The 23,964-nt window shown below is 34.8% G+C and overlaps 3 protein-coding genes across 4 annotated transcripts; 2 read left to right on the top strand and 1 right to left on the bottom strand.

Moving 5' to 3' along the window:
* The first annotated feature begins 3,570 nt into the window (after positions 1-3,570).
* LOC120338272 (arylsulfatase-like) lies at positions 3,571-9,737 on the top strand. The gene is made up of 7 exons (XM_039406245.2): positions 3,571-3,871; positions 5,315-5,464; positions 6,108-6,220; positions 6,541-6,757; positions 7,592-7,894; positions 8,074-8,250; positions 9,415-9,737. Exons 1-7 carry the CDS (start codon positions 3,571-3,573, stop codon positions 9,735-9,737), a joined length of 1,584 nt encoding a protein of 527 aa, XP_039262179.2.
* A 2,601-nt stretch (positions 9,738-12,338) lies between these two features.
* LOC144411682 (crystal protein-like) lies at positions 12,339-17,446 on the bottom strand. Of its 2 annotated transcripts, none has more exons than XM_078117181.1 (10): positions 17,247-17,446; positions 16,814-17,028; positions 16,186-16,439; positions 14,915-15,050; positions 14,516-14,724; positions 14,285-14,429; positions 13,865-14,032; positions 13,374-13,505; positions 12,967-13,155; positions 12,339-12,689 (listed from the first exon to the last, which is right to left on the bottom strand). In XM_078117181.1, exons 1-10 carry the CDS (start codon positions 17,365-17,367, stop codon positions 12,516-12,518), a joined length of 1,743 nt encoding a protein of 580 aa, XP_077973307.1. In that variant the 5' UTR covers positions 17,368-17,446; the 3' UTR covers positions 12,339-12,515. The 2 variants fall into 2 exon arrangements, with proteins under 2 accessions (XP_077973307.1, XP_077973308.1); XM_078117182.1 differs by having other exon boundaries at positions 12,339-12,598.
* Positions 17,447-22,437: 4,991 nt separating this feature from the next.
* LOC144428221 (arylsulfatase-like) lies at positions 22,438-23,324 on the top strand. Its single transcript, XM_078117142.1, has 3 exons — positions 22,438-22,726; positions 22,906-23,082; positions 23,314-23,324. The coding sequence occupies exons 1-3, from the start codon at positions 22,438-22,440 to the stop codon at positions 23,322-23,324; spliced, it is 477 nt and encodes a 158-aa protein (XP_077973268.1).
* The last annotated feature ends 640 nt before the right edge of the window (positions 23,325-23,964 follow it).

Raw genomic sequence — 23,964 nt, 5'->3', positions numbered from 1 at the left:
TACGATCCAATGTTTGGTTTGGTTGAGAATTTGCTCACTGATGTATTCACTGGATAGAACTTAATGAATGATACTCAACAGAGGTGTTTGCATTATTATGTCAAGTGGAAACCTAATTTTTCCTCGAAAATTCGCCTCTTGATCAAGTGTGGCCGATTTGTAATTTCTGATTCTGTTGTGAACGCCTTCGAATCACTTACACAACATCTTGTTTTAAAATGGCTGAGTAATGTGAAAGATGATAAAACGTTTTTTTCGAGAGCCATCGAGTACGCAAGCGCTGCAACACTTAGCGAAACTAGTCGCCCTTGTTTTCAAAACCACATCTCCCACCGAAGCCAAATATCATATAATAGAGAAAGAATTTGCTTTGTTCTGTTTATGATGTACAACAATTTTGCAATTCCGGTTAATCCGTTCGGGAACTTGCCTCGATTTCTGAAGCAAACCTCGATTATTCCAGATACCTGATCAATGCTTGATATAGGCAACTCACCCTCGAAGCAAGTTAGCATTGACTGTAGAAGATCAGTAACAGGACAAAACCCATATAGTTTCATTGCCCTGGTACAGCAGATTTCTCTCTATTTTTCCATGCAACAGCATGCAAACCTCAACTGCAGAAAACTGCTTGAGTAAGCGCATCTGCCTATTTAGATTTCTACGCGATCCACATGTTTAGAGACCTCAAAATATTAATTTCAAGGGGTACTGCCAACTACCAACCCAACTAACAATCCACACTGTGAACCAGTGGGATTCGCATGCTGTGCGTTCTTTGCTTTGTATTTGAGGAATTTCACTCCGCACGAGAGCTTTTAAGTCATGACAGAAGATCGATGTTGGGCAAATATCTTTTTGACTGACTTATTCAGCCTGGTCCTGCCTCACTACATATACAGGGTGTCTCAAAATTAAGTATACACTTTTAATTTTGATTTGCTTTTCATGTACTCATCATAGAGCGTTCATTTCGTCAGAAAACATAGTATGGATAAGTAGTAAAATTTAGGTATTGTATGCATTTTTCATTTCCATTCCGCGCGGGGAATAATAAGGAAAAGTAGATGAAGTGAAAAGAAGAGGCTCAGTTGGGTGTTTGATAGATGTACGAAAACGAAAATCGTTGCGCCGACGAATGGGCGTTGCCCTCGACGCCTTTAGTCCATCGGGTTGTTTTGATAAACTGATCACTCCTAATAGGAGTGAGTAATCAATTTTAAGGTGCGTGATCACTCAACCGTGACAATAATTTTTTGTCGTAAACTTCACTTCAATTACCTTGTTGACACAAATATAGCACCCCTATCTATTACCATTCTCGAGATGTGAACAGAAACCACTGAAGCGTGACTGGGGGCGGAAGAAAAAAAGTTTGACCTAAGAAGGATCTACATGATTCTTCTAGTCATGGCCATGCCTTTAGATTTATGATAAGACCTCTCATAGGTCTGCAATAGACCAAAATCGCTGGTAGTGGGAAATAAATTTCGTCTAAAAATGTTTCGAATAATTTTTCCAGTCATGCCCATGTGGAAAGAGTTAATTTACAAATTCATATTTATATCTGGATCGCACCAGAGGTTCGAGCTATTGAGTAATTTCAATTGACAATGAAATGCATGACAAAGAATTGAAACGCTGCTTCCATTCTGCTCGGGGACTACAGTTTACTACGGGCATTACTCTTTGCGAAGAAAAGAGTCAACCACAAAGTACAAGAAAGCGGGCGAGCGCTTTGATGACTACATTAAGTTCTCTTCTCATATATAATTAATAGTGAGATATATCGGAATTCTCTTCGGTACTTTAGACATTGTACCACTAATCTGCATAACTTATTCACTGTTATGTTCAGCATTACGAACTTAATCGAGGTGTAAAAGGGTATTCCCAAATATTAAAATAAGGAATCACACAATTTTAGATATCATATCATTCTCATTGTAAGTTTGACGCAAACATGGAACAGAAGTGATCAATAAAAGGCCCACAAAAAATTATAAAATTAAATGAAAATGATCTATTAGAACTTATAGATCATGCCATATTTGAACTACCTTCTTGTTGCCATATTTAGATGTTAGATTGCTTCTTTGAACACTTACAGAATTAGCCAAGTTAGTATTTTAGAAAGTAAACGAATATCTCGCGTAGCCCCTATACGTGTATCAAATCCGATTAATACTGGACGTATATATGGACGTGTATACAATACATCAGCATTGTATACTGCCAAATGATATTGGCCAACATAACGAGTACTGCGATAGGAAACCCAGTTTGTGACAAAACTTCCTAGATTCATATTCGAAAATGAATACAAAACTTTGACTGGCTTCCAATTAGCGTCAGAACTCCGAACTCCGTTTTTTTGTCACCGTACATACCAGACAGAAATGAATTTATGCATAAAGGTTTTACCGAGAACCCCCAGTTATGTGGAATTCACTACTACCTCACAACCGTTTTCCTGATTGTATTGAAATGAACTTCTTCAAGTCTCGAGCCAATCGGTATTTATTAACGCGCAATGCTATACCATGATTCATTATAATCTCAGTATAGCTTTTGACACTTTTTTGCTCAATAATCAGTCTCATTAGTTTCTGACTTAGTGCGTGTTACCTTGTTTTGACCAAATATCAAAAACAAAACCACCTTTAAACGAATATCAACAACCCCTGACACACGTTTATTAAAAACAGATTTTAGTTCGAATTAAACGCCACGGGAAGCAAAACCACATTTTTTATGGGGACCTCAACAGTGATGACTACGATTTGCGGTTAAAACACATTTTTGATCTCCGTCCAAAATCGGAATATCATTTTTGATTCAAGTTAGAAACCAATGTGACTTTTCCATTAAATGTTACTTATTATAAGTTCGTTAGTAAACAAATGTACATTCACGCTTTCCATTGCATTTACCACTTCCACCTTTTGACACAATTGTTCATTACTTGCATTGTAGCACATTATGAAAAATCACTATTTTACATCTGTTGCCACTTGTGTCTCTCATAGAGTTAAGCTCTCGATAATGTTACGCTTATTATTTATCAAAGGTAGTCGTCAAATATTTTTCAGTTAAAGTTCAAAAGTTTATGCTACCGAAATTTTCGTCGTAAAAAGTCCTATAACCTTCCATAATACGTATATAAAAAACGGACGTCAAAAATTCCGGTTGTAAAGATATGTTTCAAATTGAACACAGTGCGCAAATAGTGGATGCCCATATGACCTGGATTTTTTCATCCAGATTAATATTGACTTTCTCAAATACCTATTATTTCGATGTCATAAAAATAGACAACAGATTTATTGCCACTTTAAGTCATATTATATTGTGAACCATGTATTTTTTCCTGTGTATAAATATACTGGGTAGCCTAGCTTCCTAGGGTTTGTTTCGATAGGGTGTTTCCATTTAAAGCTAGAGTCTCCGAAGATTATCAAGCATTTCGAAAAATTGCCCCTTGTTAAGAAAATAAATTTAAAAAAATCAGTTCAATTTCTTACAGGATAAATAGCAAAGTTAAAAGTAACAAAACTTCCAACAATCATAATGTTGTCTAAACCGTCTACTGGGAGTATTGTAATTGTAGTGACTTTTGCTATATGCATTTGCATGAGTGTTGCTGTAAGTCTTTATTTCATCCTGACGAATAACTACAACGAAAGCCAAGAACAACCGAACATAATAATAATGTATGCAGATGACACTGGATACGCTGACTTCCAGACATACGGACACCCAACACAGGAATGGAATGGCGTTGACAGGATGGCCCAAGAGGGTATTAAATTTACTCAACTGTCGACACCCTCTCCAATTTGCACCCCTTCCAGAGCAGCCCTTCTAACAGGTTAGATGATGAAACCTCGGTTTTCAAATTTTCTTTGACACGCCTCCTTAAATAAACCTTCACGTCCCCTCTAATTTCTGCAAATAAAAAATACCTAACGCTAACGTTAATAACGGTCAGCGATCATTGAGGGTTTAAAATAAGTCATGTGGCTATTTATTCATACTCCAATATTTTTTTCTGAAAAATTTCTTTTTCCTCACTATGAAGACTTACTCCAGCGGCGTTTCTAGCAATTTAACCAGTATTGAAGTCTGTCTCATGCTCTCCCAAAGTGGTTCGATTTTTATTCAGAAGACCAGTAAAATTGTTTATGGACCGTAAACGAACTTCGGAAATGATTGTAACATAAATATGTTGTTTTGATAAATTAATTTGCAGCAAAGATTTAAGTTGTAAAAGATCATAGTTGTAAAATGCTTGTCTGAAGAAGTCTGACCTCGGTCAGACGAAACGTTACAGAAATATATTTGTGTTCGTGTGCAGCAAGACTCTTGAATTGAATAGGTATTTTTACTCCTGCTATAGCATCCTTGCGTTATACGCATACGGATCCATCTGCGCAAAGGCATAGAGCAAGGAAAGGTAGTTAGTTTCACGTAACCCTAACTGTTAGTTGAAGATTCAAGTAATGATCAATTGATGCTATTATTTCTGATAGCGTAGAAGTTCAAGCCCAGACAAAATGAGAAACAGACACAAAAATTCCGGACGCCGTCGTTAGAACTCCAATGATATACTATGGCTATAATTATATGATCATCAGAATTATATGTTAAATATTTTACTTTTATAAGCACGTGTAAATACCAATTTTTTCAACTGTTGGTTTGCTATTTTTCGTTTTGCATATGCGCAAAGATAATTTGCTGATGTAAGAAAGTCAATTCTAATATGTAATGAACCTAAATTGATGAAGTTATGTTATCGTTAGATATTGTCATCTATATGTTGAAAGCTTCGGGATAAGTCTGACATATCCGAATTGAGAAAGGCGGGTACACTTACAAACAAATGTTGAAATATCCTCGAGGACAGGCCTGCGACAATAACAATTATCATTGTAATAAACGGCATTCAAGTGCGAAAAAACAATTGGCCAGAAGGTTCTTCGCTTTATCAGTGCCTATAATTTTTTTTTTTCTTTTAAGATAAACGACCATTGCCATTTTAATATTCAAAAAACTGGCATATCGCAACAAGGCGCCCTACATTTTTTACTGGTATAAAATTTGGTTAAACGATATCTGATTCTGCTATTCTCAGATTGTTTTATTCGATTGTTTATCTGCGACTATACTATCCGAAAACACACACGCATATATATATGCCATTATTTAACTAGGTTTTATCTGGTTTCCTAAACGTACATTTATGTCTATAAAGGTCCCTGAAAATATAATTGTACTTCAAAAATATGTTATACTTTTTTTCATATTCCAGGACGATACCCCATACGCACCGGAGTTTTTGGCAAAAACGGCGTTTTTCTACCATCTTCATCAGGAGGATTGCCACACAGAGAGATTACTATAGCAAAAGCCTTGAGAGATGTTGGATATGTTACTGGAATGGTTGGAAAATGGCATCTAGGTAAACGGAAATTTATCTGCGATGATCAATAAACGTGCTCTTACAATGTATGTCAAAGATCTTAGCTTTGATCATATTCAGCCATTACGATTGGAAGAAATATATATATCCACAAGTTTTTATTATGTCAGTAGGAAACTTTCAAGTATAGATTACACAAATGCGGTAAAATACGCATTACTTAAATTATTATCGTTTATTTTTAAGCCAGATAATATGAACTAAACACTCGTTTCATATTGAAAAACATTCAATTCAAGCCATTAGTGCATATTTTTTTTATTTATATACTGTTAGATATTTATTATTGAATTTTTTTTTTAGGAAACTTTAAATAAAGGTTTTAATAGAAGTTACAGTATACTCAAATCAAGATTCCCAAGTTTTCATATTATTTATTTATTCAAAATGTTTTTATGATATAAGAATCATTAAGTACATTTTAAGAACGTTCTCCAAACGCTTATTTCAAAGCGTTTTCTACACAGTGAATACTACATAGCCAGATTTTTCTTTGTTGCTTGTTTTTAAAGACCAACAAATATATTCCAGTACCGTGTGTAGCATGAGGCTGGATAGCAAATTTTATAGAAATGAAAAAAATATTGTATTTGATATTACAAATTTGTTACTTGCCTTTCAGGAATAAACAAGAATAGTTCGACAGATGGATATTATTTACCGCACAATCATGGATTCGATTATGTTGGTACGATTCTTCCTCATACAGTGTCGGACACATGCAATCCGGAAAAGGTATGATATCATTTGCTATGCATATGTATTTTGTGTCCTTTTAATGAAACGTCGGAAAGTCGTGGGGTACCAGAACGACTATAATATGAATTATTAAAAAATACGTAATTAATTGTTTCAGATGATTCCATGAATATGAAACACTATTTAATTATCTGGAATAGACAAGTCATTAAAACTTCGATTTGGGATCTTAATGAAACCACAGACCATATTTTGATATAGTGTTTATTGACTGGCATCAAACTGGCGTTAAGAAGGTGCGCATAAAACATGTCTCTTTCGAATGAAAATGCCTTTTGTTTCAATTCAATTTTCAGTACAGCGTACGTCAAATGAGAAGCTGTTTTTTATATCGAAACGATACTATCGTTGAACAACCAATCAATCTAACAACGTTAACGAAACGGCTTGTGGTTGATGCAAAACACTTCATCGATACGAATAAAAACAATCCCTTTTTCTTCTTGTTTTCCTTCCCACAAACGCATACGGCGCTGTTTGCCAGTCCGGAGTTCCTCGGAAAGTCGAAAAGAGGTGAGGGTGTCACTCTTATGTAAATTTCACAAAACAGTATGATAAAGATTGAGATGTCTTTCCTCACGTTATTTTTTTATGACATATTGGTTGTATACACTAAATTATATATATACAGGGTGTCTCAAAAGTAGGTATAAACTTTTATATTTTATTTGCTTTTCAGGTAATCATCATAGAGCGTTCATATCTATTGTTTGCATTTTTATCAACAGAATGACAAGGAGTTTAACGCAAGAATGAGGTGCAAAATTGCTGTTTAGCAATAGGCATATAAATCAGTAAGGCAAACATAGCGCCTCTTTAACAGAGAATTTAGAATTAATTCGGCTTCTATACGACGAACAATTCATGCAATTCATCGTAAATTTATGGAAACTGGATCTGCAGTTGATGCACAAAGTTCAGGAAGACCAAGGAGCGGACGCTCTAAGAAAAACGTTAAGAGCCAAGTTAATTCCAAATTTACTGTTAAAGAGGAGCTGAGTTTGCCTTACTGCCTTATGCTTCTTGCCAAACAGCAATTTTGCACCTCATTTCTTGGGTTAATGTCCTTGTCATTCTGTGGGTCGATGAAAAATGCAAACAATACCTAAATTTTACTACTTATCCATACTATGTTTTCTGAAGAAACGATAGCTCTATGATGAGTAACTGAAAGGCAAATCAACATTTGAAGTGTATACTTACTTTTGAGACACCATGTATAATTTGTAAGCACTCTCATTTACACTTCAGTTTTATTGTTATAAAAACAATCAAAGTTGTAATAATGTTAATTTTGAGCGGGAAAGGCCGCTTGAGCAAATGCATATTATTTCATTTAATTTCAAGGAATATATGGTGATATGGTCAATGAAATGGGATCTTCAATTAATGAAATTATGGACCAACTGATTGATCTGAAAATGGAGCAACGAACCCTAGTAATTTTTCTATCTGATCACGGACCCAAGTTGGACGGATGTGGAGACGGTGGAACTCCTGGCGTATTTCGAGGCGGGAAAACAAGCACGTGGGAAGGAGGAATTCGAATACCAGCCGTGGCTTGGTGGCCTGGAACTATAAAGCCTGGTATTGTTAGTGACGCTGTTCTTAGTTCATTGGACATCTTCCCAACTGTTTTAAAAATAGCAGGTAATTCAAAAGTTGAAAACCTAATTTTTACTTCGGACAAAATATTGTTTTAAATAATCAGTATAATAATAATATAGATTCAGAATTTAGTGCATGCAATTAATTTTCAATTTTACCTGAATTGTTTTTAACTTAATTATTTTTCATTCATCTTACTAAAAAATGCAAAAACAATATAGGTTCCAACTACATCGAACGTCATAATTTAACCATAGATGGCCACGTGAATGATGAAGTTATCAAAGGACTTAAATCAGAATCTAATGATGAAACCTTGTTCTTTTACCATAGCGGCGTACTAACAGCCGCCAGGCATCAACAGTACAAAATTCATTATTATAAATTCCGATTGGCAGGTAAGACGCGGAAATTAATGTCATTGAATTATGGTATTTATATCAATATATATCTAGTATTTATATCAATAATGACATAGTCCAGGGGTCTCCAACACGCGGCCCTCAAAGCAATTTTTGCGGCCCGCGTCGTGATTTAAATTTTTCCCCAAAAAAACGAAAATAGTACGATGTCAACTATGAGTTTGATCGTGTTCATATTTTAATAATAGTTAAACTGTAAATTCAATAATTTTCATTTGGTTCTTATTGTGACGAAATAAACAAGTTTCGGTCAAATCATTGAACTTGAAGTGTGCAGCTATGAATCATTAATTCTGCATATGTGCAGTTATCGGAAAAATGCAAAACTAGATTATTATAAACTTTTTATAAAGTAGTACCCCAATACGCTATATCCAATGAGCGTGAATGTTTGGAAGAGCACAGAATATTTTATGAGAAATGGGAGGATCTGTGTTTTGTGTGAAATTATAATAACAAGGTTCAGTGTTTCATATGTTGCCCAATTATCGCTGTTCGAAAATGATACAACATCCGACGATATTACGGCTCATTGCACAGGGGAAAATACCATGTCTATACTAAAACAATTCGTCACGGAAAGGTATTGCCAATAAAATTTTCACCGATGAGACAGAAAATTTTTTTTCTCAGATGTAAACAAAACTTGTGAAGATTCGGTGAAAGCAAGCTTTGCCATAAGTGAGATGATTACGAAATCGTTGCGTCATTTCGTTGAAGGAAGCTTTATTTAATAGTGTTTGTTGAGGGCTTGTGAAGTAATTAGCAGCAATTTAAAAAAAATGAGAGTTAACAAATCAGCTTTTCGCGCACGACTAAATTTTAAAAGTGGCTCGCGACATATTTCGAGTTGGAGACCCCCGACATAGTCGATCCTAGTCAATTCGCGGCCAAGCACGTTGAAATGTTCCTTCAAATATAAATATAACAGCAAAGTTTTAGGTGAAATATCGGTTCTCATATGGCCAGAGGAAAAAAAGTAATGGGCTTTTATAGCGGCTTCAATCATCTCGAAGTATTGAACAATTGAAATCGATTTGTGGATTCGATTTTTTATGTGCACACTCTTTGGTACAAATGCTAATATCATCGTATCTGAAATGTTGTATGAGTAGAAAATAATTTGGATATTTAATTCAGTGGATATTATGAAGAAACTTGATGAAATGATTCGTTGCGACTATACCAGTTCAACTGTTCAAGATGCAATTTACGATATGGAAACTAAAGCTACGAAGCAAGATATACCACTCATATATGACATCGAGAAAGATCCCCAGGAATCATTTCCGTTGGATCCAGAAAGTGAAGAATTTCAGAAAGTGTTAAAATTGGTTGTTCAACGGGTACAAGCTCACAATGCGAGTATATTGGCCGTAGAATCAGAAATTGACAAACCATATACCAACGATGCTCCATGCTGTAACCCACCTTTATGCAAATGCAACTATAACGAGGAATAACAATTTAGTGATGAAGAAATTTTTGATCTGTAGTATTAATTTAATTTTACAAAACTACCATCAATTTTCACCCTTCAATTTCAAGTACTTCGAGTAGTTGGACGTATAGAAAGAAACAAAGACAGCTAGTATTTCACAATTTTTTTTATCAAAAAGCTCACGATTTAACACAGTAGGTATTTTATTTTGTTGTATTATAACATATATCTCGCCCGGCGAATGCTTGTGTACAAAATTCTAAGAAAAGAAATGCAACTCCAATGTAGCAAATGCACCACACATTAATAGAACCCATTGATGATTGTTAAGCGTTGTAGAAGTTTTCTAGAACTGAATCCACCAAATACTAGTTTAACCAACTGTTTCTTTTTACATTTTATGACAGTAAACACATCTGAGACGTCTTCAATATTTTATAGGTCTTCATAAAGTTCTTACAATGTACGTCTTTGTACGAAGTAGTGTTTTCTCATCTGTGGTTTTGAATGTTCGAGATACTTTTGCTTTTTAAATTTTATTTCCCAATAAACTTTAGGTATTGAGCGCTTCGATTGATTACTCGTGTAATGTATGAAATTATAAGCAAAATAAGCGGCTCGTCGGCCCATATACGATCGACGATTTTATATTTGAAATATTGTGACATGCTATTAGGTAAGTACCTATATTATCAATTTTGGAGTCTATACTGTGCTGTTGTATTGAATGAGCAACTATAAACAAACAGAATTAGCATTCCAAGTTTGGGTGAAGATCGAAATTCCGATATCGACTTTTAGATAAAGAATAATTAAGTGATAATAATAGTAACAAAACTTATTGTTCAAAAGTGAAGCTGGGTTATTACGAGAATCAAAGCGTGAGGAAGTAAAATATTTCAATCGTATAGTTTTGTCAAAGTGAGAAAATAGTGAAGAGACACAACAAGGATATTTTACACAGTTTCTTGTGATTTTAAGCTTTCAGTTTTCTTTTTAAATACCTATCTATTACGCCAAGATGAATGAAGCATGCTTTAGGAATAACATTAGCAGACTTCCTACTGTTTACAAATCTTACGTTATTTAAGAGATCGTATTATTGCAAAAAACTCATCATAAAACCAAATACGTGCTCACTGATTTATATTTTGTTGAATTTCTTATCATTAAACATAATTGTGAAACCGCAATCTGACGTGGAACATCTGTAGGTATTTCCTAGAACTTCTATAAAATTGTAATATACTATATTTCGATATATTGTGTGACACATTTAGTGAAAAATCGTGCGCCACCCATGTTAGCTTGAAATCTATTTGAGTCGTTTTTTCTGTTTTGAACGTTTCACTTACGGTGGTCCACGAAGAAGAATGGTACTACAGATGGTTTTTGTCTTTGTATATTTCAAAATTTTGAAAAAAGTTAACTGTACAAATACCTATTTATATAATTATAGGTATGGGTTAAAACATAGTAACGTCACAGTTATAATTACGATTTGGTTGCTGTTATTATAAACTAGTCTTTTTTATGGCATTTGGCATTAGACTAGTTTTGTCAAAAATTATTCGAAAATTCTACGTTTTGTTAATTTTCACGTTCTTTTTGCTGAAATTTGTGAACACTGAAATCACGAGTCGCGTTTTGATGTTTTATTTTTTAAGCCACTAAGATTTGGTCATCATCCTAATTTTAGAGAGCTATATTTCCCCAGTTCTCAGTGCCTCGCATGTCGCATAACCGTGGACATCGATGTTTATTTTTATTCTTTTATTTTTTCTTGCAGAATTGCACGCTCAGTCAGATAAACAGGGTCATTATCGCGTGATCATCAGCTAAAGGACGTTTGGTAAAATTATAGGGGTAAATTTGCAAACCAAATATCAAAATTCATCGCATTTCGGATCGTAACCTTCGTGTCGGCATTGCCCGTCCTTATTACCGTTGTGGCATAAGAAGTGGAAGATATCTTAAAACGGGCTGCAAGATTTTTTTTCTGTTCGTATTTTTTTTATTTGAATAAAAATTTTCGAAAAGTGGTGACTGAGTATATCAGTACAGTCTGGAGACCGCCCCGTCAGTGTAGCTTTAATGGCAAACAATTGACACTAATGGTATTTCAACATATTAACAATATAGTAGGTCGGGGTGTCGCGAGATGGAGCGACATCTTGTGAACAACGCTACAGCCCATATTTTATAATCTACGCTCAGCAGCTCACAAGGTGTTTTGGGGGTGAGGGGTGTTTATTCTGGACAGAAAGACGACGTATGATAGAGTCCTAACGTTACGAAGAAGAAACTTTGCTGAAAAAGGTATGTGAACTCGGATTTATCTTATTCATCTGCTGAAAGAAATTGACAGAATCGAGACCTCCGTCCGAGCGACGAAATTGTCATGACACGCTGTTCTCAAATCGGTCATATTGAAAAAAAACTTTGTATTTTAAAAGGCCACTACGATTGTGACTTCTCTCACCCATTCAAATAAAAGATATTAACCCAGTATTTACATTATGACCAAATAAGCAGTTAAATTAGCAGTTAAGTGGTCATTGAAGAAGCTCATATGAGCTAATTGGCTGTAAGAGGGACCGTTCAAAAAATGACTCAATTCAAATCTGTATTTGAGTACTTGATTTAATATATATATATATACTAAAAGATAACAAAGAATATCTTGTTTATATGCGAGTAAAGTTGAGTCAAAATATATTTAATCAATATGACAACATATATATATATAAAACATTCTATCGTATAAATTCAACGAATAATATATGTATATTTGTATATATCATAACATGGCGTATATATTCAATTCATCCCAGACGTTGCATTTACTTTTCATTGAATTTGTTTCAATTCTTTCTCCTCGATCTGTAAATAGAATGGATTTGTAATCTGGTTCATCGTCTTCTTGAAATCTGTCCCAGTTTATTATGTCATATTCCTTCACTACAGCTTCATTCTGAATGCATTAGAAAGAGGTTAATTGAATGAATGAAAATACATTATGCATCCGTAGAAATAATAGAAAAGTGCTAATCAATTTTGGACTCGAAGAAAAATAATCGTGAAAATTTATCACAAAACAAAAATTTATTTGTAGACTGAATGAACATGCATGCTGTGTTCCAATACTTACTTATTTTGTAGGATCATTCTATACTAACGATAATGTAATGTTGGATGTTTTCAGTATTTAAAATATCATTGGTGAATGATAACATTTTACAATCTATTACCTCTTCATGTTTTCCGTTAGGATTCCCATGCTTAGCCATATTACTCCAATAGTATTGTACACGATGGGCAAGTTTATATTGCAATTCTGGTTCATTATAATCTGGCATCATCGGCGATGGGTCAAATACTGAGGCGATTTCCGCCCCGTGGCAAGCTCTATCACGACATTCTTCGAATGCCCACACTGACTGTGAATTGGTATAAATTCGTTCATGTTAAATTTATTTAAAGTACTGTACGTAAAGCTGAATCGGGTATGTAAACAATGGACGAGAACCTTCATTTTAGGTTATATTTATATAATATGCAACAAGACTCATACTGTCCTATATTTTACCCGCTTCTTTGATTTGTCATGAACACATAATCAGCAAATTTTATTGACGTTTTGTTTACTACAAGTTACCTTGAAGGGTAATGTTCCATTATACACGTAGAACCAAGAATCTTTACTCGCAACATGGGAGAACAATCTTGCAGGACATTGAAACACATAATCCGCTATAATGTCATTTACTTCATTTGTGTTGTCGCAGCACTGAAGTGAAACAAATGTTTGGCTATGTTTACTATCATTTTTATTTTATTTTTGCATACTGTTTTATCTCAATTTAAGCTACGATAATATTGTCATTGATTTTGGCGCTAAGTCAACAAATCCTGTAATATTACTTTATATTCAATCTACCTAATAATTCGTAAACATCAAACTGAATTAGGTAAGGTTATATTATTCAAACTAACCAAGACGGATTGCACTGACTGATATAACATTGAAGAGTTTTGATCTATGGTTTCAGGAGAGCATAACAGGCAAATTTAATAAAACGAAAATATGGCTAGGTTCAGTATTTAACAACTATACGACAGCAGGAACAGCTCAGATAATTAACTTACATTAGGTGGGTATATATCCAACAATGCATTTGCTCTTTCGCGAAGTATCGCATCAATAGCCAATTGATAAACAAACTGCGAAACCTTGCTTGAGAATATAAGTTTGACATATTGAAATCCATCATGAGTATTTCCTCCTATAATCATGGGAACCTTTCGGAAATCGCCCTGAAAATTAAAAAAAAAAGTTGAATGGGAAAAGCAACTCCTGAAGAATAACGAATCATAGTTGTGTTTAAAGTTATCTTTAAAACTGTTGGTACTTTTAAACTTGTTTTAAACTATTCCTCCGTGAGTAATACACCGACAGCTTCCTTTCATTCTACCTTATAAAATGTTGACTTGTTCTTGGATGTTTTTTTTTTAATAATTCGCATTCACTTTATTTCATATTCATTAAGTTTTAAGGAAAATAGTTACCCGCTGAAATATACTTATTGGATTTTCATACAACAAGATGCCGTCAATGACAGGACTCCATTGTTGAGCTTGCAGTAGTATACTTTCTGAGCTGAATAAATCGAACGGCACTCCAACAGAAGCCTTTACTATTTTCGAAACATTTCTGAAATAATAAATACATCGTTATTACAATTTTTCTTCAAAATATAAATTACTAAATATCTTACTGAAATATCTTAAAATACTCACGTATTTCGAAGACATTTCATATCATGAGGATTACAACCTGCTTTTATAGCGAATTGTGATCCAAATTCTTTTGCAGAAGACATATTCCTATATGGAACAGATAGAGGATTGCTCTCCATTATAACTTGATGAAAAAGCCCATCACCATATGACGTGGTCAATAAAATGCCAATGACTTCAGCTCCGGCACTTTGTCCGCAAGCTGTTACCTGTGAAAACCAGAATGTCATTGACAGTTGCTTTGTGATAACATCAGTGGGTGCAACTACCATAAACCAGGGTTATTTATTATCGGATTCGTTAGTTAAATACAGTCATACAATGAATAAGTTGTTCAATCAGCGACAAGTTTTTTTCAAATAAACAAATCTGCCAATAAAATGTAAAACTATTGAATACCTTATTTGGATTTCCTCCAAAATACTGAATATTACGCTGGACCCACTTCAGAGCCATAATGATGTCCCAAGCCCCGTAGTTACCAACAGCTGCATCATCCCCTTCTCCTTGCACAAGATATCCAAGGGGCCCCAGTCTGTAGCACAAAAGGGTATAGTTATTTTTTTATGACATGCATCGTTACATTTAATATTAAGGAGAATGAATAAATTTTTTCATAAAAATGTATTCTTGTTGTACGTTATCATAGGCCCCTATAACTCAGGTTCCAGACATTTGACACGCAGTAACAATTTTGTGTTATAGATCATTAGATTTGAGTAATGAGCACAAAATTTTAACTGTGTTACGCGCGGGATAGGCTTTATCTATATATCCCAGAGGTGGGCAATTACTTTTCTAAGTGGGCCACTTACAGATAATAGACATGATTACTGGGTCGGATGTTTAAAACTCAAGATGAAAGTATTAATGAAAAATAGTTTAATTACAAATAACAGGCGTCGATAACAATCGCCTGCCTTTTCGTTTCACTGATGTATTTCAATAGGTATTTGCTGCAAGAGATTCATTGAATAACACTGGAATGTTAGCAGGTGACGTGAGTGTACACAGAAGAATCAGATTTAAGTCCTAAAATTGATGTACTGAACAGAATGAAAACACATGTGTTGCGGCATTGCAAAAAAGTCCTTGAAGCTTTCTAAAAAAAACTTAATTTCCGGGCCTAAACTCTAGTCTTGGGAGAGACGCCAGAGTTTTAGAACGACGCAAATATTCCGAATGAGTAAGTTCGAGGTATATGTGGCCCTTTTTGCCCATTATTTTCAGGTATGGATAAAACAAGGAAAATTGTGGTATGTATTTTGGACAAAAATTCGTCATATTCATCAATATTTTGAACGGAAATTAATATTCAAAAAAATTACAGTCGTAATTTCAGCAGGCATTAGAGATGGGCCGGATGAAACACTTCGGTGGCCCGGATCCGGCCCGCGGGCCGTGATTTGCCCAATCCTGATCTATCTAATCACAATATTCATCACATTCACATTCAATTGTTGCAGTATGTGAATCCCTCATCCGCCGATTTCGGGTGTATATTTTTGTTGACAACATGGTATGCCATGATTTTTCAAGCCATAGTGACGTGTGAATATTCAGTTATTTCTTACTTTTTTGTAAGGCTATTTTATCTGATAGTTTAAAACACCATAATTTGACCACGCTTTTGCAGGATAAAGTCAGACAGAAAAACTCGTAACAATTACCTGTAATTAGCTGTTACAACAATGACATCTCCTCTATGTGCCAGAAATCGACCGTCGTATATAATTTGTGAACTAGAGCCATGTAAAAAATTTCCGCCGTGAAAATACACCATCACTGCTAATGATTTGTTTCTGTTGTTTTTAATATCGTTGTTTATAATGTAATGATCTCCTTTCATATTGGTAGAGTTATCCCTCTTGACAAGTATTCTTCTTGGTATCCAAATATTCAAGTATAGACAATCTTCCGATGTCTAGAATATTAATCGCATTTTTTTATTTGTGACGAAATATTTTCGCAAAATTAAATTTTGTTTCTTGGTGCAGTGTTCAGAGAGTTTGCAAGTTAGATTTCAATAAAATGCCATATACAAATCTATAGATTGATAGTCCGCAAAGCATGGCGTCATCACGCAGTCAATATTTAAAGTACTGAAGAATCCCATTATTTGACGAATATCTCAAATAATTATAATTTTAATAATACTCAAGAAATAGCATTATAGCCTATTAGAATCCCGATCCCGCACAAACTCAAGAAACTCGATTACGCCATAAAAAATATACTATCTGGCGAAATTTTCAACAATTGCGAATGCAGTATGAAAAGTACAAATACATAATTTACCTCAAAAACACACAGGTATTTGCGTCCTCTCTTATATGGGCAATCTTGGGGACAGCCAGGTCTTTTATACGTAGCGTTCCAGAAGTTGTCTGTGAACCTTCTCCATGGTCTTGGCTTCTTCCATCTGTAATTACCTACCGGTGGTTGACTGAATGGGATTCCCCAAAAAATTCCCGCTTCCGACGTAACTTCTCCAACGATATTACCCTGAATGCCTAAAAATACAGATAAAGATAAACTAAATTTATGATTGATCAAATGCAATATAGCACTTTGGGCTTTTTGTTTATTTTAATTTATTTTGCAACAATATACAAATTGATCTAATGGTGTGAGTAAGAGATATTGGAGTGTGCATTCAATTTCTACAACCTGATGAAACAAATATCTATAATATTGTCCGTTCTAAAATGAGGTAAATGACATGAATCACCTGTTGTGAAAACTTGATATCTATCATTTTTTTGTTGCTGTTTTTCCTGCTCAGATGATGTAACATACGCCAGCTGGATAGACACCAGAAAATACCGAATAAAAATATTTTTCAGATTCATACTCGGGGAATGTTGTGACGTTTATTTATATTATGAATACTATTCAAGACCGTCGATAATTCTAAATAAAGCGTTAAGATAAACCAAATTCAATTTCAATCACAATGATATAGATCAGGGGTGGCCAACCTGCTTTCGACCGCGATCGACTAAAATCTTCAAAATAGATCGCGATCGACTGATCGGTAATAAGGTCATAAACAAAAACGAATGGGTACTGAATAAAAGCAAACAAACTGCACACACGCACATACCGCTGTCAATAAGAAGGCTTTGTTGGGACATTATTATTCAAATGGACACAAAATTTGCATTTTTTATTTTCCATTCAAGTTGTTGATTTGATTATTTAATTGTACCCAGAGTAAATGTTTCATCATTTATTTAATTAAGATTTATTCAAATCATACAATTCAGATATAAGCGTTAATTTTTAGTGGTGTTAAAAATTTTTCAAGAAACCTTGCCAAGTATTCATGTATTATCCGAACAGCGAAAAATAAATATTCTTAAATCATGAATGTTTCATGACTGCTCAAACTTCAGTATCTGATTTACAATTTTCTCGAAATACGATTCTTCGCTTGCTTAAAATTAGAACAAATTGGGCATATTGATGCCGATGCTACCATTGCAAATAAAATTTATCACTCTACTCTTGGAGTGAGACAATGACTTTCGTATACTGCAGAAGTTATTGTAGGAACGTTTGTCAGTCTAGACACGCGATATTCGTCACTTAATTTTTAAACCTCGGCAGCGGAAAAACTTGCATTCGTTACGTAATATGCTTTATCGGGCTTTCCCAGACTCAAATACTGTATGTGTATATTGTATTTTGCGCGTGTAAAGTACTGTAAAGTATTCTTCCTGTTGTAAAACACACAACTGGTTCGAGGCAATTTTGGAGGGTATTCCAATAAAATTCACTCAACATCAGACGCGATCGACTGCTCGAGACGTGTTGCCACCCCTGTTATAGATCACTTCAGGCACAATTATTTATATGCTGACATAAATGCAAAACAAACTATTGGAAGTAGTTCATAATACTTGTAACTTTTACCAGTACAACTTCGTACTTACTTGTACAACTTTATTGGGTAGCACCCAATAATGTAAAAAACAAAAGTACTAGTATTGCTGATTATGAAAGTTTGAAAATGATAATTTTTCGAATCAGTTTCCGGTCAAAATATATTGTTCACGATTTTATTGCAAAAGCGTTTATTCAATGTCATTTAAAAAAGTGCGCATACTGCCACAAAGATATATTAGCATATCGATATTTTTCAGGAAGTAGGGACGAACGCTTTCGACCGGAAATAATATTTCCGGTCGTGTTGAACACAATCTGACAAGCTGATAGAGCTTATACCTCCCGATCGCAGTTGATCCTGTTCCTTATGATATATCAAAGTAGAAGTTGTACATCGAACACTGGAAGTTTTGTCACATAAATGACATTTAATAATGAAATCAGGTTTTACTAAAAGTACGCTGCATATCCCTTGCAGTAGAGCGACTATGAAACTATCTCGATCCGTGAATAATTTCGAGCAATACTAGGGTAAGATCACGCGATATTACTTCGAACCATCATGGCGTTACCAACTAAAATTCTAACTTATTATGTCAAACGCCATGCTGCGGTTCACGGGTTAATTCCACCCTAAAGTGTTTTCACTGAAATTACCAGCCCTAGCCCCTAGTACAGTCAATGACCGAAAGATAATTTTCATATCAAACGTTCTACCCACAAATTTAAATACAATTCATATTCGAACCTATAAAATTTTAATCACTAATAACGTACGGCTTTGGAACTTTGATGTATTGAAGCAGAAATTTCCTGAAATAATCGAATTAATTAATATAGAAACCCCGTATCAGGAATATTGCCCTAAAATAACTCTCCTAATCTCCTTTATGCCACATATGTCATTTGAACTTTCTGATTGGTTTCATTTTGCTAATTCTAATCATTCTTTCATAGATGTTTCCATATATTCATCAGTCTTCGAAACATATACTCAACAGTTCTATCTGTACTTGATTCTTGTCGTCGTATTATATATCTTAACAAATATACGAATATTCAAAATTGGAAAACATTAATTAATCACATGTCAACTATTTCCATACTTTGCTAATCTCTGGAGCATACGTTTTCAGTCTTACGGAAATGTTTCCCGATAAAAGGTATCGTATTTGTGATCGTGTTAAGCTTGGCACTGGGCTCAGTTTCAGCATGACGCATTTTCTCGCAACAAAGGGCGCTACAATTCCAACAAAGTTATGAACTGTTAGGTGGCAAACTTGTACTTTCTCACTTGCAAAATTCACTATACATGCAGGCAAAATCCTCCTCTCCAGTGATAAATTAAACCCTGCAGTTGAATATAGCTAATCTAAATCATCGAAATTAAAATGATTTTATGAAAACTTTGCCTTTTTTGTAGAGAAGATATAATGTATATGCGATTTTTTTACTCAGTAGAGTTACATTATGATTTTTGTTCACATACAATAAAAAATCTAATTTTGAGCTAAAATGTAATGAGGGCAAAGGTCAGAAAAAATAAAAATGAATTTGGTATTTTAAAGAAACATCTGATTCATTGGGAATAATTGATCTCGATTATTGCATTGTCGTAGACCAGGGGCGGCCAACCCGCGACACGCATGCGAATGCCTCTTGCCACGATTTCATGCGGCTCTTTTAAAGAAAAATAACCTGCAAACTAAGATTTATCACGTTCCGGTTAAACATACTATGGTTCATTGTGCATTCTTTTTTTACATCGAAGACACTGCCGCAAAAATTCTTTCTATGCTTTACTTTCGCAAAATTTTTAGTGCTCATTTTATGGGTGATTTCGCAAGTGGGCGCCTGTAAACTGGGGAATGTGTTTTAAACCAGTGATTTCCAACCTTTCTACCCTGGCGGACCCGTAAAATTAAATTAAGTGTACTCGCGGACTGGCAAGAAATGAAATGACCGGAACAGAAAAGAATAACATATATTTGCGTAATATATCGCAATGTCGGTGCTTCTAGATAAAACAAGACACACTTAAAAACACTTCACACAAAGTAAAACTATCAAATAATGTGCCGGCCAAAAGTTGAAATGGGTGGAACATTTAAAATATATATCATATATTTGCGTAATGAAATGCAGTGCTGTTGGGCACCCATTATGCGTAAGACAGGCGCACATAAAACATCTCGCATAAAAAACATGTACATGTCAAATCATGTACAAACAAAATCAACTCCAGTGAAAATTTTGCTGCTTTTTTGTTCCAATATAAGATTGCAAACGAGGCCTCGAAGATGTTTCTGCAACACGTAACTCTGCAGCGTCGCGTCGTGCAGGTCATATTAATCAGGAAAAGCATGCAGAACAAAAAAAAACACGCGTGCAAATTTTTAGCTTTCTGAATTTTGGGAGTCTGATGGAGCGCATTCGCGATGATTCGGAACCGAAAAAGCGAAAAGTGTGATTACTCGGCGCCAAGTTGTCGCGAAAGACGTCGCCATGATGTCGCATGATGTCGTATGATGGCAGAAGAGAAATTGCGTAAAAAACCAACGCAACCAGCGGTAAAGCGATTGGGACGGCATAAAAACTACAAAACAAATTCAAGCCTCTAAATAATTTTATCAAGCTAACCAATCTAATCCAGTGGTTCTAAAGTTCACCTCAAAAAGAACTAGCTAACAATAACAGATAGTAAGGCGAAAGTATGTTTTATTCAAAAACACGTTGAAAATGCGTGGACGGAACGTAAGTAGTTGTTTTTTGCTGACAAAATAAGAAATGTAAATATTCCGAATAAAGCAGGCAAGATCAAATCTAACAAATCTTTTTTCTCTTAATTCGCTTCACGCCACCTTAAAAATTGTCTACGCCCCCTATGAGGGGCGCACCTCACCGTTTGTGAAGCACCGATCCAATCCTATGTTCAGCTTTACTTTTATCCTTCTTTCTTTACTTGCCTTTTATCGTCTTACAGCTACAAAACCGTTTTGAAACTACCTGCGTTTTTTTAATCGATATACCAAGTGTAATGATCCTCTCAAATTAAGGTGACAACAGTATGTATAATGTTATCATTCATTTCGCAATTGTTTAACTTTTTTTTATTGTTGTGTCACCAGGAGGTGACGGTTAACGAAATATATCTTATCAACTCACTTCTATTTTAATGAACCACACAGACATTCGCGTGAATTACATCCGTTTCCAGTTTTAAACGAAGCCAGCACGTTTACACGGCGTTCTATCTTATCACGCTGTGGTTGTCAGCAAAATCCGAGACAACCGTAGGTCAGCCTGGGACTCACTCGTATGTCGTCCTCCGCCTTTTTTCATTAAATATTTTTCGATCTTGTTCATGATTGGCATTAGTTTACACCTGCTTTGGCATTTTAAACTCTTGTTGTGCGGTATAGTATTTTGTATGTGGACATTTGTATAAGTGGTGACAGATCATTGATATTCATTTGATTTTATGTAGGCTACCGGCCGCCTTTTTTAAATACCTCATTTGCACATCCTCCAACACAACAGCCTTGAAAATAATATCACGTAGGTCAGTGGTTCTTTTTTGACCATCGCCCTCCTAAAGTAGTTTATACAACTTCATCGCCCCCCCTGCACTACAAAAAAATATAAAGTCAGAAACGAATATATTACAGACCAAATAAGAAGACAAATCATAGTTTATAGTGTTTTTTAATGAGATAGATGATCTTGGTGTTCTTCAGCGAGTTTTTTATTATATATATCTAAAATTACCCCATTTACTGATGGAAAGGTGATCAGTTATCCATACTATGTTTTCTGAAGAAATGATAGCTCTAGGATGAGTAACTGAAAGACAAATCAACATTTGAAGTGTATACTTACTTTTGAGACACCATGTATAATTTGTAAGCACTCTCATTTACACTTCAGTTTTATTGGTATAAAAACAATCAAAGTTGTAATAATTTTGAGCGGGAAAGGCCGCTTGAGCAAATGCATATTATTTCATTTAATTTCAAGGAATATATGGTGATATGGTCAATGAAATGGGATCTTCAATTAATGAAATTATGGACCAACTGATTGATCTGAAAATGGAGCAACGAACCCTAGTAATTTTTCTATCTGATCACGGACCCAAGTTGGACGGATGTGGAGACGGTGGATCTCCTGGCGTATTTCGAGGCGGGAAAACAAGCACGTGGGAAGGAGGAATTCGAATACCAGCCGTGGCTTGGTGGCCTGGAACTATAAAGCCTGGTATTGTTAGTGACGCTGTTCTTAGTTCATTGGACATCTTCCCAACTGTTTTAAAAATAGCAGGTAATTCAAAAGTTGAAAACCTAATTTTTACTTCGGACAAAATATTGTTTTAAATAATCAGTATAATAATAATATAGATTCAGAATTTAGTGCATGCAATTAATTTTTAATTTTAACTGAATTGTTTTTAACTTAATTATTTTTCATTCATCTTACTAAAAAATGCAAAAACAATATAGGTTCCAACTACATCGAACGTCATAATTTAACCATAGATGGCCACGTGAATGATGAAGTTATCAAAGGACTTAAATCAGAATCTAATGATGAAACCTTGTTCTTTTACCATAGCGGCGTACTAACAGCCGCCAGGCATCAACAGTACAAAATTCATTTTTATAAATTCCGATTGGCAGGTAAGATACGGAAATTAATGTCATTGAATTATAGTATTTATATCAATATATATCTAGCATTTATATCAATAATGACATAGTCCAGGGGTCTCCAACACGCGGCCCGCGGGCCGCATGCGACCCTCAAAGCAATTTTTTGCGGCCCGCGTCGTGATTTAGATTTTTCCCCAAAAAAACTAAAATAGTACGATGTCAACTATGAGTTTGATCGTGTTCATATTTTATTAATAGTTAAACTGTAAATTCAATAATTTTCATTTGGTTCTTATTGTGACGAAATAAACAAGTTTCGGTCAGATCATTGAACTTGAAGTGTGCAGTTATGATCCATTAATTCTGCATATGTGCATGCATCCATGGAGCGTGAATGTTTGGAAGAGCACAGAATATTGAGAGTATATGAGAAATGGGAGGATCTGTGTTTTGTGTGAAATTATAATAACAAGGTTCAGTGTTTCATATGTTGCGCAATTATCGCTGTTCGAACATGATACAACATCCGACGATATTACGGCTCATTACACAGGGAAAATACCATATCTATAGTAAAACAATTCGTCACGAAAAGGTATCGCCATTAAAATTTTCACTGATGAAACAACAATTTTTTTTCTCATATGTAATCATCAAAACTTGTGAAGAGCAAACAAGACTTGTGAAAGCAAGCTTTGCCGTAAGTGAGATGATTACGAAATCCTTGCGTCATTTCGTTGAAGGAAGCTTTATTATATAGTTTATGTTGAAGGCTTGTGAAATAATTAGCAGCAATTTAAAAAAAAATGAAAGTTAACAAATCAGCTTTTTGCGCACGACTAACGGACGAGAGTTTTTATGCTGTCTTAAATATCAATTTTGTACCTAATTTGTTGGTTTGCGGCCCGC

Source organism: Styela clava, chromosome 10, assembly GCF_964204865.1.
Source record: "Styela clava chromosome 10, kaStyClav1.hap1.2, whole genome shotgun sequence".
NCBI lineage: Eukaryota > Metazoa > Chordata > Ascidiacea > Stolidobranchia > Styelidae > Styela > Styela clava.
This window is presented reverse-complemented; position numbering and strand designations above follow the sequence as displayed.

What these genes read in the sequence shown, in the direction of transcription:
- LOC120338272 (XM_039406245.2), top strand. Translation starts at nt 3,571, where the DNA reads ATGTTGTCTAAACCGTCTACTGGGAGTATTGTAATTGTAGTGACTTTT. An exon ending in CAGAGCAGCCCTTCTAACAG is followed by an intron (nt 3,872 to 5,314) that starts GTTAGATGATGA and finishes TTCATATTCCAG; the next exon opens with GACGATACCCCATACGCACC. An exon ending in GGTTGGAAAATGGCATCTAG is followed by an intron (nt 5,465 to 6,107) that starts GTAAACGGAAAT and finishes CTTGCCTTTCAG; the next exon opens with GAATAAACAAGAATAGTTCG.
- LOC144411682 (XM_078117181.1), bottom strand. Translation starts at nt 17,367, where the DNA reads ATGAATCTGAAAAATATTTTTATTCGGTATTTTCTGGTGTCTATCCAG. An exon ending in CAATAAGTATATTTCAGCGG is followed by an intron (nt 14,033 to 14,284) that starts GTAACTATTTTC and finishes TTTAATTTTCAG; the next exon opens with GGCGATTTCCGAAAGGTTCC. An exon ending in TGGATATATACCCACCTAAT is followed by an intron (nt 13,506 to 13,864) that starts GTAAGTTAATTA and finishes GTTTCACTTCAG; the next exon opens with TGCTGCGACAACACAAATGA.
- LOC144428221 (XM_078117142.1), top strand. Translation starts at nt 22,438, where the DNA reads ATGGTCAATGAAATGGGATCTTCAATTAATGAAATTATGGACCAACTG. An exon ending in AACTGTTTTAAAAATAGCAG is followed by an intron (nt 22,727 to 22,905) that starts GTAATTCAAAAG and finishes AAAACAATATAG; the next exon opens with GTTCCAACTACATCGAACGT.